This window comes from Eschrichtius robustus, chromosome 2 (assembly GCF_028021215.1).
Source record: "Eschrichtius robustus isolate mEscRob2 chromosome 2, mEscRob2.pri, whole genome shotgun sequence".
NCBI classification, from domain to species: Eukaryota; Metazoa; Chordata; class Mammalia; order Artiodactyla; family Eschrichtiidae; genus Eschrichtius; species Eschrichtius robustus.
Window position 1 is genome coordinate 36,002,887 of NC_090825.1, and position 13,711 is coordinate 36,016,597.

The following is a 13,711-nucleotide window of genomic DNA, read 5'->3' on the forward strand; positions in this document are numbered from 1 at the left end:
ATTTCAAATCTGAACTTTATGATGTCATGCAAAAAAGTTCAACAGAAACTCTTTAAAATACCAGGATACCACTCCAAAAACTTAGAGGAAACAAAACTATTTAAATTTTATTTTTAAAGTCTAATTTTAATCCAGACCAAACAAACAAGCAGAAAAGTGAGAAAGCTGATTGTATAGGCAGACACAGATGTACCAAATGTAAAACGGTGGGTTATTAACAGAACTATTTACATGCATATTTACAAGCAATCCTTTTGTACATTAAGTTTTACTTTTGGTTAGTTGGAAAAAGATTTTGACATTGGTAAAAATATTAATTAGGTAGGGCTGAGGTGGTACCACATTATAGTAATAAAAGTATTAGAAAAGTGATTCTCAAGGTATAGCAATTATAAAGCAGATGAAAACTTGAGTGACAAAGATCTAGTAAAATTCTCTAGTAAAAAAGTCAATGCAACTCATGCTATAAAACAAAAATGAGAAAGTCATATAAATAAAGCAGAATAATGTTCCAGGCTTTAGGGTAGTGAGGTTAGGTGAAAAAAACCAATTCTAGAATTGCAATAAATCCTCAGTGAAGAATCTTGGTTGTTTAGTTGGGAGTTCTTAGTCTTTTTTTTATTCCATTTTAAAAGCCCTTGGTCTCAAATAGCATCTGGATATGTAAATCAGTTGTTAATGATATATTCTAAGACTTCAGTGCTAAAGATATTCATGATTCTGATTCATATTTGAAACTCAATTCACTGAGACACTAAATGTAAAACTAAGTGAAACCTATAATACTCATATCTAAAAAAGGATGCTACATTTTGCAGTAATATGTATTTCCAGGCTAAGAATTTTTCCCTCAAGAAAAGTAGAATTTAAAGGATAAGCTTCTAACCAGCTAGCAAAATTTACTTTCGACATTTTTCATTTTTTTCAAAATCGATTTTATTGCAGCCAAAACAGTGGAATTAACTGTACATAATAAACTATTATATATATATACACATTTTAAGTTATAGGGAATAAAGTTTATTTTGGCAGAGAGTGTTAAACAAAATTAAAGTTGCATACATTAGTAACATAACTCAACATCCTTAATTTGGTATAAGTGTGACACATTTTCTTGCTTGCCTGTGTTCTGCTAAATCACCATAACCTAAACTGCTTTATAAAATTGATATGCTGAAACTCAATTTTACTGTTTCCGCTTACGCTCTGATTCCAAACAAAACTTTTCATAAGCTTCTTCTATCTCTGGGTCCATCTCATCATCAATATCATCCAAGTATCTGTGAAAGAAGCAAATGTGACAAGTTTAATGTTTTTTAATTCAAAAAATGTCTAAGATACTAAGCCATGAAAGTTAAGTATGTGTCTCCCCACCCCCCATGACCCTTTCTACCAACATGTGACAAAACTATCTTGCCAATCCTACCAATTGCTGATGGGTCTTTCTCCTTCCTCCTCCCCCATTTCTAGTACAAGGCCATATGTTGAAATGCCACAAGTTCATTAGGGCAAAGAGAATATAATGCTTACCAAACAAAACTTTAGAGGATAACCTGAAATTCAATGCCAAGGACAACTTTAATTTCCAGTAGTATACTCTCGGCAGGGCTGAACCTTCCTGATTGTGCTTGGAAGCACATCCCTGTATTTTTTTCTATTAAACTAGTACATAAAAGTATGTTAACATTAGAAAATCTTACACTGACTTATAATTAAAATGTTACTACTTAGAGACAGAATAAAGGTGGTTCATTTTTTTTTTTAAACCTACAACACATGAGATGGGATAAGAAAAACTGAAGTCACAGATTTAATTTATTTCCACCCTCCACTTATGAAGAGGAGAATCTAAGTAGCCTGTCCAAATTCACATGAATTGTTAACAGAACTGGAACTAAACCTCACAAGTTCTTGGTCCTTCCATATACAAAATGCAGTACAATCTAACGATAAATGAGTAATACAGTAAAAGTTTATTACAAAGAATGGCAGATGAAGATTGAGAGATGAGAATAGGACTATAATTTATATATGTCTATCAGTCCAAACATTTTTATATAGTTATCTGTGTTTTAATTTTAATCGTTTAACAGCTAAGCTTTGAGCCTTTTACTATGTGCCAGGGGGCTGTTTCAAGTATTTATGTATCTCATTTAGTTCTCAAAAAAACTCAAGGAGGGGTCTACTATTCCTATTTAATAGATGGAGAAACAGGCACAGAACTCGCCCAAGATCTTACAGCATCAGAGTCACTTATTTAAAGTCTTAGGTATAACAATAGTATCTATTTTATAAAAACTAACTGTGTGAATATGCTACATTAATAGTTTTTCCACCTTAATTATATGTAATTTTCAGAACCATAGTGTTTTCTCTAATATGATTTTCTGAAAATTTTTGGTAAATAACTACTACATATATACCACTATAACACCATTAAATCAAAATGCACATTCTTTCATCATCTTTTCTAGTCTAAACTCCATCTACAAACTGTGGCCACAGAAATTTCACAAAGAAAGCAGCTAAAGATGAGAATTCCCTGGCAGTCCAGTGGTTAGGACTCCACACTTCCACTGCAGGGGGGCCGGGTTCAATCCCTGCTTGGGGAACTAAGATCATGCTGGCAAGCTGCGCGGCATGGCCAAACAAAGCAAAACAACCCCCCCCCCCCAAAAAACCAAAAAACAATCCAAAAAAACCCAAAAAAGAAAGCAGCTAAACAGAACTTACGGATCACCACCCCCTGGTAAATCTGTTCCATTTTCTTCATAATCTGGAAAAAAGTCTTCTCTTTCAAGTAACTCTTGATATTTCTCTTGGTAATCTACAAAAAATAAAAAATTTTAATGCTGAAAAATATTCATATGAAATGGCCAGTTATCCCTAAGAAGTTTTTTTAGTATTATGCCTTTTCATTTAAGCAGATACATTTAAGTAACAGTAAGCTTCCAATTACATATTTAAGAATATCTTTTACAAAACTTATATTCTAATTGGCTTGCTTTATCTCTCCCTGCCCCCAAAATATGCTCATAAATTATACAGTTGGCACTTGAGGGTCATTGACCCTCCACACAATCAAAAATCCACATATAACTTAGTCCGCCCTCCTTACGCACGTTTCCTTTGTATTTGCGATTCAACCAACCCTGTGTAAGTACTGTAGTACATATTTAGTGAAAAAAATCCACATATAAACAGACCTGTGCAGTTCAAACCTGTGTTGTTCAGGGGTCAACTGTATATTTAATATTCCTCTAAATATAAGATGGAAATCAAAGCCACTATGAACATAACAGAGTACATTTCACACCCAGTGTGCATGCTGTTTACATTCTCTGCTGCTTCTTTCCATCAGACAAGATATTGTCCTCATTTGTTGGCGAAGAACATGTTTCTTCCATACTACTGTTTTTCCTTCCACAAGGAGGGATTTCAATCAAACCTCCTAGCTTCTGGCTCCCCCATTACTCCTTCCCAAGAAGGTAAAGTGAGCTACCTGGCTAGCAGGTAAGAGCCATCATTGCTTGAAGTTTCTCAATCAGAGGAGGCTAACCTAGCAAATGTTCTGAGCGTAGGAGATTTTCTTTTCTTCCCTCTCCTTAGAGACAGCTGGAACGTAGACACCTGATAAATGTTTCAGCTATACTAACTTTCCCTTGGTTGGGCTCTTCTAAGGCAATAATAGGTGATATTATAGCTCTCCATCTGCCAACTGTCTTAAGCAGAGTTACCGAGTATCTTTTAAGATTAGCATGTGTGTATGAAGTCCTTACTTCTGAATAATAAAATGGGTCAGTGTATATTAAAACTAGTTATCTTACAATTAGTTTCTTGTGAACAACAGCTACCTCAAATTTCAAGAGGATGATGTAATTACATTTAACTCGATAGAGACCATGTTTTTCCAAGATTGTCAGTCTCTATAAAACTCTAATTCCAGCTTAAAGGGTTAGTGATATTTTGATACCCAATCTTGGCAATTTGGAGACAATTTTAACTAAAAAACCTTCCTGCAACAAATACTTAAGGCAACAGATAAAACATTCTTTTAAATGTACGAATGAGTTCACACACACACACACACACACGCACACAAAATCAAGTCACCAGATGACAGAAACGAGAAGGGAACTGAAAGCCATACTTAACTACTGCAGCTGGGAGGCTGACAGACCAGGTGGTCTTAGAACAAAGGGCTTGGGTTTTAAAACCCACAGAAGGTCAGAAAGCAAGGCCTTGAGTCCATGTGAAACAGAGAGATGGACTTCATGGCCCAAGTCCATCTCACCAACACAAAGGCTGAACATTCAAAGAACTGGTATTTCAAGCAAAAGGTGAACCAAGGAAAAACGAAAAACACCTCGGTGGCAAAGGGAGATGGCAAAGAAGCTTGTTTGTCTCTGCCTGGGTTTGGAGTGAGGACAGAAGTACTCTGAAGAAACTGGTTCCCCAGAGAATTTTTAACAATGGGCCTGCACTTCAAATTTCTATTATCCACATAAAGAATCCTTACGACAAGAAAATAGAAACTTGTTCCAAGCCAGTATTACCCCTGTGGCTCCTGGCACAAGCAAATATAAACCCCCCTTTGGAGAGATGTTCCTACAATCCAAGCCACAAGTTTTCATAAAGAAAAACAAACAGGCAGTTAAAACGCTGGAGCAGTCATGAAGGGCCATAGTATATGCAACTTTACTTCAAATGATTTAGAAAAAAAAAGTGAGTGTGGAGAGAACAAATGATAAATGGAGTAAACTGCTGAAGGTACATCTGAATAAAAGATAGATGGATGTTCTCTGCACAGTTTTACTTTTATAACTTTACTGTAAGTCTGAAATCACTTCCACAAAGAAAGTTTAAGAAAGACAGTTAAATATGAGATTGCAAAAAAAGATCACAACATAAGTCATTTTGTATATGACAATTAGAAATTTTTGTAATCATTTTGTATATGACAATTAGAAACAGTAGGGTTAGAATGAAAAGAAAACAAAAATATGAAGCAAAAATAAGCATGTTTAGAATGATGAGAAAAAAAGGACTCAAAACTTTAAGATCAAGAAACTTTGAACAAAATGCAGAAACAAAATTCAGTTTGAAAACCAAATTGAATTTCTATAACTAAAATAGTCACTAGAAATAAGTAGGAAAAACAGATTGGACAAAGATGAAGATTGAAGAACCAAAATGAATCAAGGTAGCCTCAAAGAATAAGGGAAGAAGGAAAATTTGTCTCACCAGACATAGCAAGATTTACAGTAGGTAAGAAAAATTAAGAATGCAGTATTGGCGTCAAGACAAACAGAAGAAAGATCCACATTCATGGACACAGGAATAAGACACAAATCTATAGGGAGTTACATGGTACACAGAGGGACGTTTTATCCAAGAGAGGAAGGATGACCTGTTGCTGAGATGAGTAACTATAGAATATTTAAGTCCTACCATTTACCACATATAAAAACTAGCCAGATGGATTAAACACCTAAATATAAAAAGCAACAAGGTTTAGAAGACAATGGAATTTGATCATAGTAAGGAAACTAAGTCACAGAGAGCACAAAAAGGACTTTAACACTCAAAGCTTCTATGTGACAAGACATAAAATGGAAAGACAGCACATACTGGGAGAAACTAAGGATCACTTTCCAGGCCATGTAAGTAATTACAAATCAGTAAACAAATCAGTAAGAAAGACAAATGATCCAACAGAAATACAGGCAAAGGACACAAACAGGTGATTCTCAAACAAAGAAATCAAGAGGTCAATAGAAACATGAAAAGAAATTCACTACCACTAGTAGGGAAATAAAAGTTTACAATTTCATACAATCAGACTGACAGAAAAATAGGTCTGGTAACAATAAGTGCTGCCAACAATGGGAAATAGGAACTTTCACATGTTGCTGGTGGGAATATTAAGTGGTATAATCATGATGGAAAGCAGTTTAGCAACATTTAGTGAAGTTGAAGATGCATATAGCCTATAACGTAACAATTCTACTTCGTTACCCTAAATAAATTCCTGCACGTGCACAAAGATCCTTAAAGATGTTTGCACAGCACTGTGGGAAGTAACAAGTGTGAACCAACCAACCATCCATAAGTGGGAGGGGATCTATAAACTGTGGTTTACTCTGAGTAGGTTATTATTTGGCATTTAAAATGAATGAACTAAAGCTATATATACATCAATCAACATGAATACCAAAAATACTGAATAAAAAATAAGTTGCAAAAAGATGTGCACAATAAGGTACCATTTAGGTTAATACTACTGTGTATGGTAATACCTATCATTTACAGCCATATATGAAGTAAAAAGACAGCACAAGGACACCAATGTCAGGACAGTAATTACCTCTGGGGGGGATGTTATGGAAGGACTGGACTTGAAGGTGAGGTATCAATTATAGAAACAGAGAATGGTTATTACTACCTATAAAGGGTTTTATTTCTTTGAAAAGACCCCAAGTATATATTGATAAGTGAAATTGGTTCAGTCTTGACAGTGAATCAATATGCCCTTTTTTGTGTGTGGTTTTTATATTTTTGAGTATTTCATAATTTAAAATTGAGAAGTTAAGCGGTTCTTCTTTCTACCCCTTTGTGCCTGAGGCATAGGACAGTCAGTGCCTGCTATCCAGAGGAAACAAATGGGAAAATTCTGATAAGCTGGTTGTAAGTTTGTTCAAAGTGGGGAAATGTTCTCTTGCTCACAGTGCAGTTCTGTTTATCACAATTAAAGCACTCATTCTATAAACGGCTCTTTTCTGGAAGGGGAAGTGTGCAGAGATTTAGATTTTAATTAACTGACCCACCAAATATTAATAAGATCCACAGTTCTTAGTATCTGCAAGTATTAACCTGTACCATGAAAGCTGCTGACTATATAGTGAACTACAACCATCTTGCCCTTCCACTGTAACTACCTGAAGGTTTAGAAGATAAAAACAAAATATTAGAGGAAATATAAAATAAAAATGCGTGCATTTAATTGAGGGATTCTTCCAATCCTTCATTGTTAGGGTGACAAGACACTATATACTGAATCAAATGTTCCACCTGAAATGGTTCCAAGTGGTAACTATAAGAATATTCTAGTGAGACAAACCTTTACCCTATATTTTAGAACGATGTGAACTCTTCAAAAAGCTACAACTTTGTGCCAGTGAGGGTATGGTTTTCTGTAATTTACCATCTTACCAAAAAATGGCCGGGAAATGACTGAGACCACATACCTGGATCAGCCGCAGTGAAAGGAACACCATCAGATGTATAAAACGTTGGCTCATTCTAGGAGGAATCAGAGCGATTAAAACATGTTATCATTTCAGAGTTGATTTTTTAAAGCACATTAATTGAGCATGGCTGATTTCATTCATCTGTACCTGATAATACAAGAACAAGCAAAAAACTAAATTTCTAGCAGCCATTTTCATTTCACTGGGAAAGTCTATGGTCTTCAGATTACTATTCTATTATCTCAAGTTCTTGTGGGTCTAACCCCACCGTCTGCCGCCTGTCACACCCTTGGTGACTTGGTGTGTCGTGCACTGTAATTTAATGTCAGCTGATTTTTAGTTGTGGTTCCCACCCCCTGCAACCATTTTTTTCTTTAAGTAATTCCAAGACTGGATTGTAAGAGCATTCCTCCATAGTTTCTTTCTGTTTGATCCTGTCGAGAGCTTCAGGGCATCACTGGCCTGGTAACCATTTTCATTTTCTTAATTTACTTTACTACAAAATGCCAAGTAAAAGTTTGAAATGCAGGCCTTTGATCATGAATTCTCTGGAAAAACTGCTTTGAGGAATCCCTACACTCACCCAAGTCCAAGTCAAGCCTTATTCATTTCCCTTGCCATTGAATGGCTCTTTGTCTAGTCTACCCTTTCACTGAGGATTCCTTCCATGGCTGCCATGTGACTCTAAGCCAGTGAAAAGAGTTATTAGGTATTAAATTCTGAGATAAGTTTATGTAACTTATCTACAAATTGCCAAAATTGAATTCAAGCAATAACCAAATTTAAAATGCAAACACTGGCATACCATAAAATAATTAGGATCATTTTCAGGTGTTGCTTCCCTGTATGTTGAAGTTGCATGGACTCTACCCCAGTTACTTGACCGGAGTTCTACAAGCTTCAAGAGCATCTGTTTTACATCTCTGCAGACAAAAGTTGAAAATGAGTTAAAACGAGCAAGTGTTATCATGCTCTAATATATCACAGATGCCTAAAACGTTGTTTCAAAAATTTAACATGCTTTGATATTCTAGACATTTCCTATAATAACACAAATTTATCTTTTTAAAAAAATGCACATCACTCCTTTACTATACTGATCTGGAAAAAAGGATTTAGTACAGTTATGCTCAAATGAGTACTGGGCCCAAGTGAAAGGCCAAGCAACTGGAACATGATTCAGAAATCTGGCACAGTGAAAGACACACTTGGTCGTGATCAAGAGGCATTTCACTGCCATAAAACGATAAGGCAGCAGAGGGATTCTAACACACACGAGAGGATGAACTCCTACACCTTAGAACTCAAGGAGCTTATCCCATGTTGGTGTAAGGAATGGCTTATTTTCTGATGACCACATGTGGGAATATTTTAATAGCCATCAGAAACCCCAGAAGGTTTTCTTTTAATTATATAATTTTTTAATCTACAAACAATAAATGCTGGAGCGGGTGTGGAGAAAAAGGAACCCTCCTACACTGTTGGTGGGAATGTAAACTGATACAGCCACTATGGAAAACAGTATGGAGGTTCCTTAAAAAACTAAAACTAGAACTACCATATGACCCAGCAATCCCACTACTGGGCATACACCCTGAGAAAACCATATTTCAAAAAGAGACATGTACCACAATGTTCATTGCAGCACTATTTACAATAGCCAGGACATGGAAGCAATCTAAGTGTCCATCGACAGATGAATGGATAAAGAAGATGTGGCACATATATACAATGGAATATTACTCAGACATAAAAAGAAACAAAATTGAGTTATTTGCAGTGAGGTGGATGGACCTAGAGTCTGTCATACAGAGTGAAGTAAGTCAGAATGAGAAAAACAAATACCGTATGCTAACACATATATGTAGAATCTAAAAAAAAAAAAAAGTTCTGATGAACCCAGGGGCAGGACAGGAATAAAGACGCAGACGTAGAGAATGGACTTGAGGACACGGGGAGGGGGAAGGGAAAGCTGGGACGAAGTGAGAGTAGCACTGACATATACACACTATTAAATGTAAAATAGATAGCTAGTGGGAAGCAGCTGCATAGCATAGGGAGATCGGCTCAGCGCTTTGTGACCACCTAGAGAGGTGGGATAGGGAGGGTGGGAGGGAGACGCAAGAGGGAGGAGATATGGGGGGGATATATGTATACGTATAGCTGACTCACTTTGTAATACAGCAGAAACTAACACATTGTAAAGCAATTATACTCCAATAAAGATGTTAAAAAAAATTAAAAATTAAAAAAAAAATTATATACTTTTTTGTAAAAGTAAATACAACACATAAACATTCAGGATTGATCCCGATCTTCTGGAGCCAGGGAGGAAATATTTGTTTGAATTGCCACACATATTACATTCATTCTCCACTGGAATGACTAGAGCCACCCCGTCACCTGACTACAGAATAATACAGGACTGGCCCCTGGGAACATAAATAGGCTCTCTTGCTTTCCCTCGCTGGTCACGCCTTAACATGGTTCCCCCATCCCGTACTCAAGCAGGTCCTTAGTAATAAACAAAGCATTAGCTAACCCCCCTGAATTACTTCCTGTCCACACTCTTGGACGAGTCTTCCCTTGCTTGGACTGACAACCCTGCCCCCGAGGTGCCATTCTGACTAGACTGCATGAAGGGAGTGGGTGCAAGAGAAAAAAATGGCTAATATGAAATTGGGAGCCACTAGTCCCCATCTGGAGCTACAGCTTACAGATGTGGTCAGTTTGATATGTGTAGGGGAGAAGTGCAGAGGAATGGGATGGGCAGGGAGGGTGTCCTTGGGAGTAGCTGGTCTGCTGCTCGCCCTCACTCCTTGGCCTTGCCCTGGGCAGCCACAGCCTCCATGGCTTTACACACAGTCTCCTCATCCCCTAGGAACTGCACAGGCTTCATGGGCTTCCTGTTCTGGTCCAATTCATAGTCAGCAGGCTAAGCTCCATGACAACCTCTTCAGAGACCCTCTCTGCTTGACAATGCCACTGGAGGTTGGTGCCATGGGCTACAGTCAATACCCCTTTCCTCTCCTTGATCTGGGAAACTATTTCTTTCTTCCAAAAGGGCAGAGCTCTGGTAATAGTATCCTCAGACTCTCACAGGAGGGTAGCTAATCTCCAGTGAGGTCTCCATACCTTCGATTCTCACTGATGTTGCTGTGGACGGGATGACTGGGCTCCACTGGAGGTAGGGGGACTTCAGAGGAGCGCCTTCAGATCTTTACTGGGCCTCACTATGCTTGGCAGTGGTTCTGCTTTACTGAGGCCAGACGCCCTCACTGCCGCCCGCTGAGGAGCCAAGTCCTCACCTCTGAGAGCCACATCTGGTCAATGGCATCCAGCACTGTCCGGAGGGTCTGAATTGCTCTCCTATGCACTGAGGTGAAGTCTACATGCTCGCACCTCACTGCCTGGCTCCTGTTGTCTTTTTTTTTTTTTAAGACAGGCTTGAAATTTATTCCATGTAACTGTGGCTATATATGGTTCTTAAAGGCAGTGTGATCCTGCTAACACTTTTATACCTCCAACTGGACTTATAGTGGTACTTTACCCAAATATTTATTGAGCTTAAAAGTATTAATCATTTTATTTTTTAATGGACTCATATTCCCACAGGAATATCTTAACTTCTTCCATTTATAAGCATAATTGAAGAAAAGTGGCTAGGTGAGCAGAAGCCATAGGTAAAAAAAAAAATTTCTGTAGCTCTATAAAGAGTATTCTGATGAAGCACAACAGATTAAAAACAACCCCAAAGAAAAAGCAAGGAATTGAGATCTACTGGCTATCTATATTACTTCTTTTCCTACCTGCTGCAATTTGCATCTAGGACAACATTTTCAATTCTCTGAATAATTTCTTCCATGTCAGTCTTTCCTTTTTCCTTCCAGGCATCTTCTAAAACTGACCCTGTCAACTAAAAAAGCAAGTATCAGTAAAATAAAGAATTCAGTAAAGTACAGAAATTCTAAAAAGATATTAGTAGCAGTTCAAGCATTCTTTAAATAAGACGAATTTAGCAAGTTAAATATTCCTAATTATTTTCTACCATCTAATATTCAGGAATCGCTATACTTTTTCTTGACAGGGAAAAGGAATGAACTATAGCAGAAGTTTAATCATAGGCTTTATATGCCAATGACTATATGGCACGTTTGCTATATGACCAAGGCTATAAAATTTTAATCAACATATCACTTTTTGAAATATGCAACATCCAACAAGTATAGAAACTTAGAATTTAAAAAACACAATCAGGAAAAAATGAGTTAAGGATATAAACAGGTAATTCACAGAAACTAAAAAAATGGCTTACAAACAAAAAAAGGCTTAAATTCACCAGTGATTTTAGTCACGGAAATGCAAATTAAAATGAGGTTTTTGTTTTTACTCATCACGATGACAAAATAAAACCTAGGATTGATTCTATCCATCACTGATAAGGATATGGGAAAAGAGGTATACTCATTCACTGTTGGTGGGAACACACTCTGGCTCAGCATTTGGAAGGGAAATTTGGTATTACTTATCAAATTAAGGTATACATGCTCACTGAGCCACCAAATCTGTGGGTAAGAATTTAAGTTACATAAACAACTGCATATATAAAGATACAATGAAAGATTATTGACAGTGCTACAGTGGCTAAACTGAAAATAACTGTTCAAGGATGGAATGGATAAACAACGTGCATGCATACAATGGAACACTGGGAAGCTACTGAAGAAAGAGCCATGCAAAAATCCAAGATCTTCATTTGGTGGTAAGAAAGCAAGCCACAACAGAGTAAGATCTTATGAGCGCACACATGCAGATAGAGGAAAGGAAGGAAAGGGACTTTACGTATGGGGTGGAGTGAAGGACTTCCATTTTTCACTTCTAAATTTTGCTTCTTATATTAAACAATAAGTATATATTGCCTTTCCAATATTTAAATTCGAGAGTAAAGTAAAATGTCAATATTTAACTTAAATAACTTACTCTTGGATCTATTTGTGTATTATATGTACTTTCCTTCCTTTAAATTATACACTAAAGGGATGAAACAGTTACATTTTAAGAAAAAAAATAAGTAAAACCTACCTTCAGTAATTTTACTGCACAAATTAAGTTGTCATCCATAGGATTAGAAAAGAGGGCATTCAGCAACTCCCGAAGACCGACCTGAAGAATGTCTGCCCTTGTAACCTGTCCATTTGTTCCTTTGATCTTTTGGGGAAAAGAAAATGAAAAGCAACTATGCCAAAATATAACACAGATATACAAATGGTCTAACAAAGTGCTGGCAAAATAAGTGTTTTAAGTTAAACAATACAAAACATATGGTCAGGATAATTTAAGCCTCCTTTAATATTACTGCTTCATAAAGCAGTCTTTAGCCTATTAACACCTTTTTGGGAACACAGAGCTTTTTTCTGCTTTTTATACTATTTAAAAATACTCTAACTTGCACCAGAATGGAATATGTATCTCAGCTCTCTGGCTTGAAGAACTGTAGGTTCAGGAGCCATGCCTTATCTTTATAACTCCCACCACACATATCATCATGACTTCTACATAGGAAGTTCAACTGCGTTCTTAAAGTGACAATTCATTTAAGGTACGTTTTATATTGGTGCTCTTATTTGGCTCATACAAAAATAAACTGAGAAAGATTAAGGCATGAGATTTTTTTTAAAATTAAGGCCATCTGTGGTAAAAAGGGATAGTAAATTAGGCACGAGACTGGACAAAGACCTTTTAGATGCACTGACTGAGACGTACATTTGACGGTGGATTTGTGTGTCTTTTCAGTGGTATTTACAATACTAAGTCCTCAAATCAGGGTTTAAGAAGGTATACCGATATCTGGGACTAACTAGTCGAAAAAAAAAAAAATCAAGCAAATCCATTACAAAGTAATATTCAGCACTTATGTTGCCTACCAACAAGCATATACTGAAGTATACCACCAATTTAGCTGTAGACTTTGTACAAATACATTCTATATAGAAGATTAATATATAAAATAGGACCAAAAAGAACTACTGTAGGTGAATTAGGTGAAAAAAACCAAACAAAAAACACAGAAACTCTAGTCTCTCCCCTCTTCAAAGTTTTATGCTCTGTGGGGCAAGTTGCTTTTGGGTCACCATCTGAAAGTCAACATACTAAATGTGCTAATATTTATGATACAAGGATTCAAAATGTGTGATTGTCTGTATTCCAAAAGCTTGAAATCACATGTAAACCATGGCTTTCCAAAAGTACATAAAGACTTTAAAATGCTTAGTAACTATCTCCCAACACTGCCCATGAACAGGAAGATAAAATGGTACATATGTTCCATTTGAGGACAGATACTACCGTGAGTAGGTACTGAGACTATTTTTTTTATATCCCATTTCACTCTTAACGTCATAAAAGAGTAAACACAAATCCCTTATTGAGATCAATTTATATTCTCAGGCTTTGTCAGTACT

The 13,711-nt window shown here is 36.6% G+C and overlaps 1 protein-coding gene and 1 pseudogene across 3 annotated transcripts in view; both read right to left on the minus strand.

Annotated features, from left to right (window-relative positions):
- Nucleotides 1-949: 949 nt before the first annotated feature.
- PAIP1 (poly(A) binding protein interacting protein 1) overlaps nt 950-13,711 on the minus strand; it is a 28,572-nt gene continuing 15,810 nt past the window's right edge. The window contains exons 6-11 of one of the 3 annotated variants that reach the window (XM_068535310.1): nt 12,333-12,458; nt 11,060-11,166; nt 8,056-8,173; nt 7,248-7,302; nt 2,734-2,827; nt 950-1,280 (exon numbers count right to left, since the gene is read on the minus strand). In XM_068535310.1, coding sequence (XP_068391411.1) covers nt 1,187-1,280; nt 2,734-2,827; nt 7,248-7,302; nt 8,056-8,173; nt 11,060-11,166; nt 12,333-12,458 — 594 coding nt within the window. In that variant the 3' untranslated portion in view covers nt 950-1,186. The remainder of the gene's footprint in view (nt 1,281-2,733; nt 2,828-7,247; nt 7,303-8,055; nt 8,174-11,059; nt 11,167-12,332; nt 12,459-13,711) is intronic. The other 2 variants (XM_068535311.1, XM_068535312.1) reach the window with 2 other exon arrangements.
- LOC137755126 (phosphoglycerate mutase 1-like) lies at nt 9,553-10,886 on the minus strand (annotated as a pseudogene).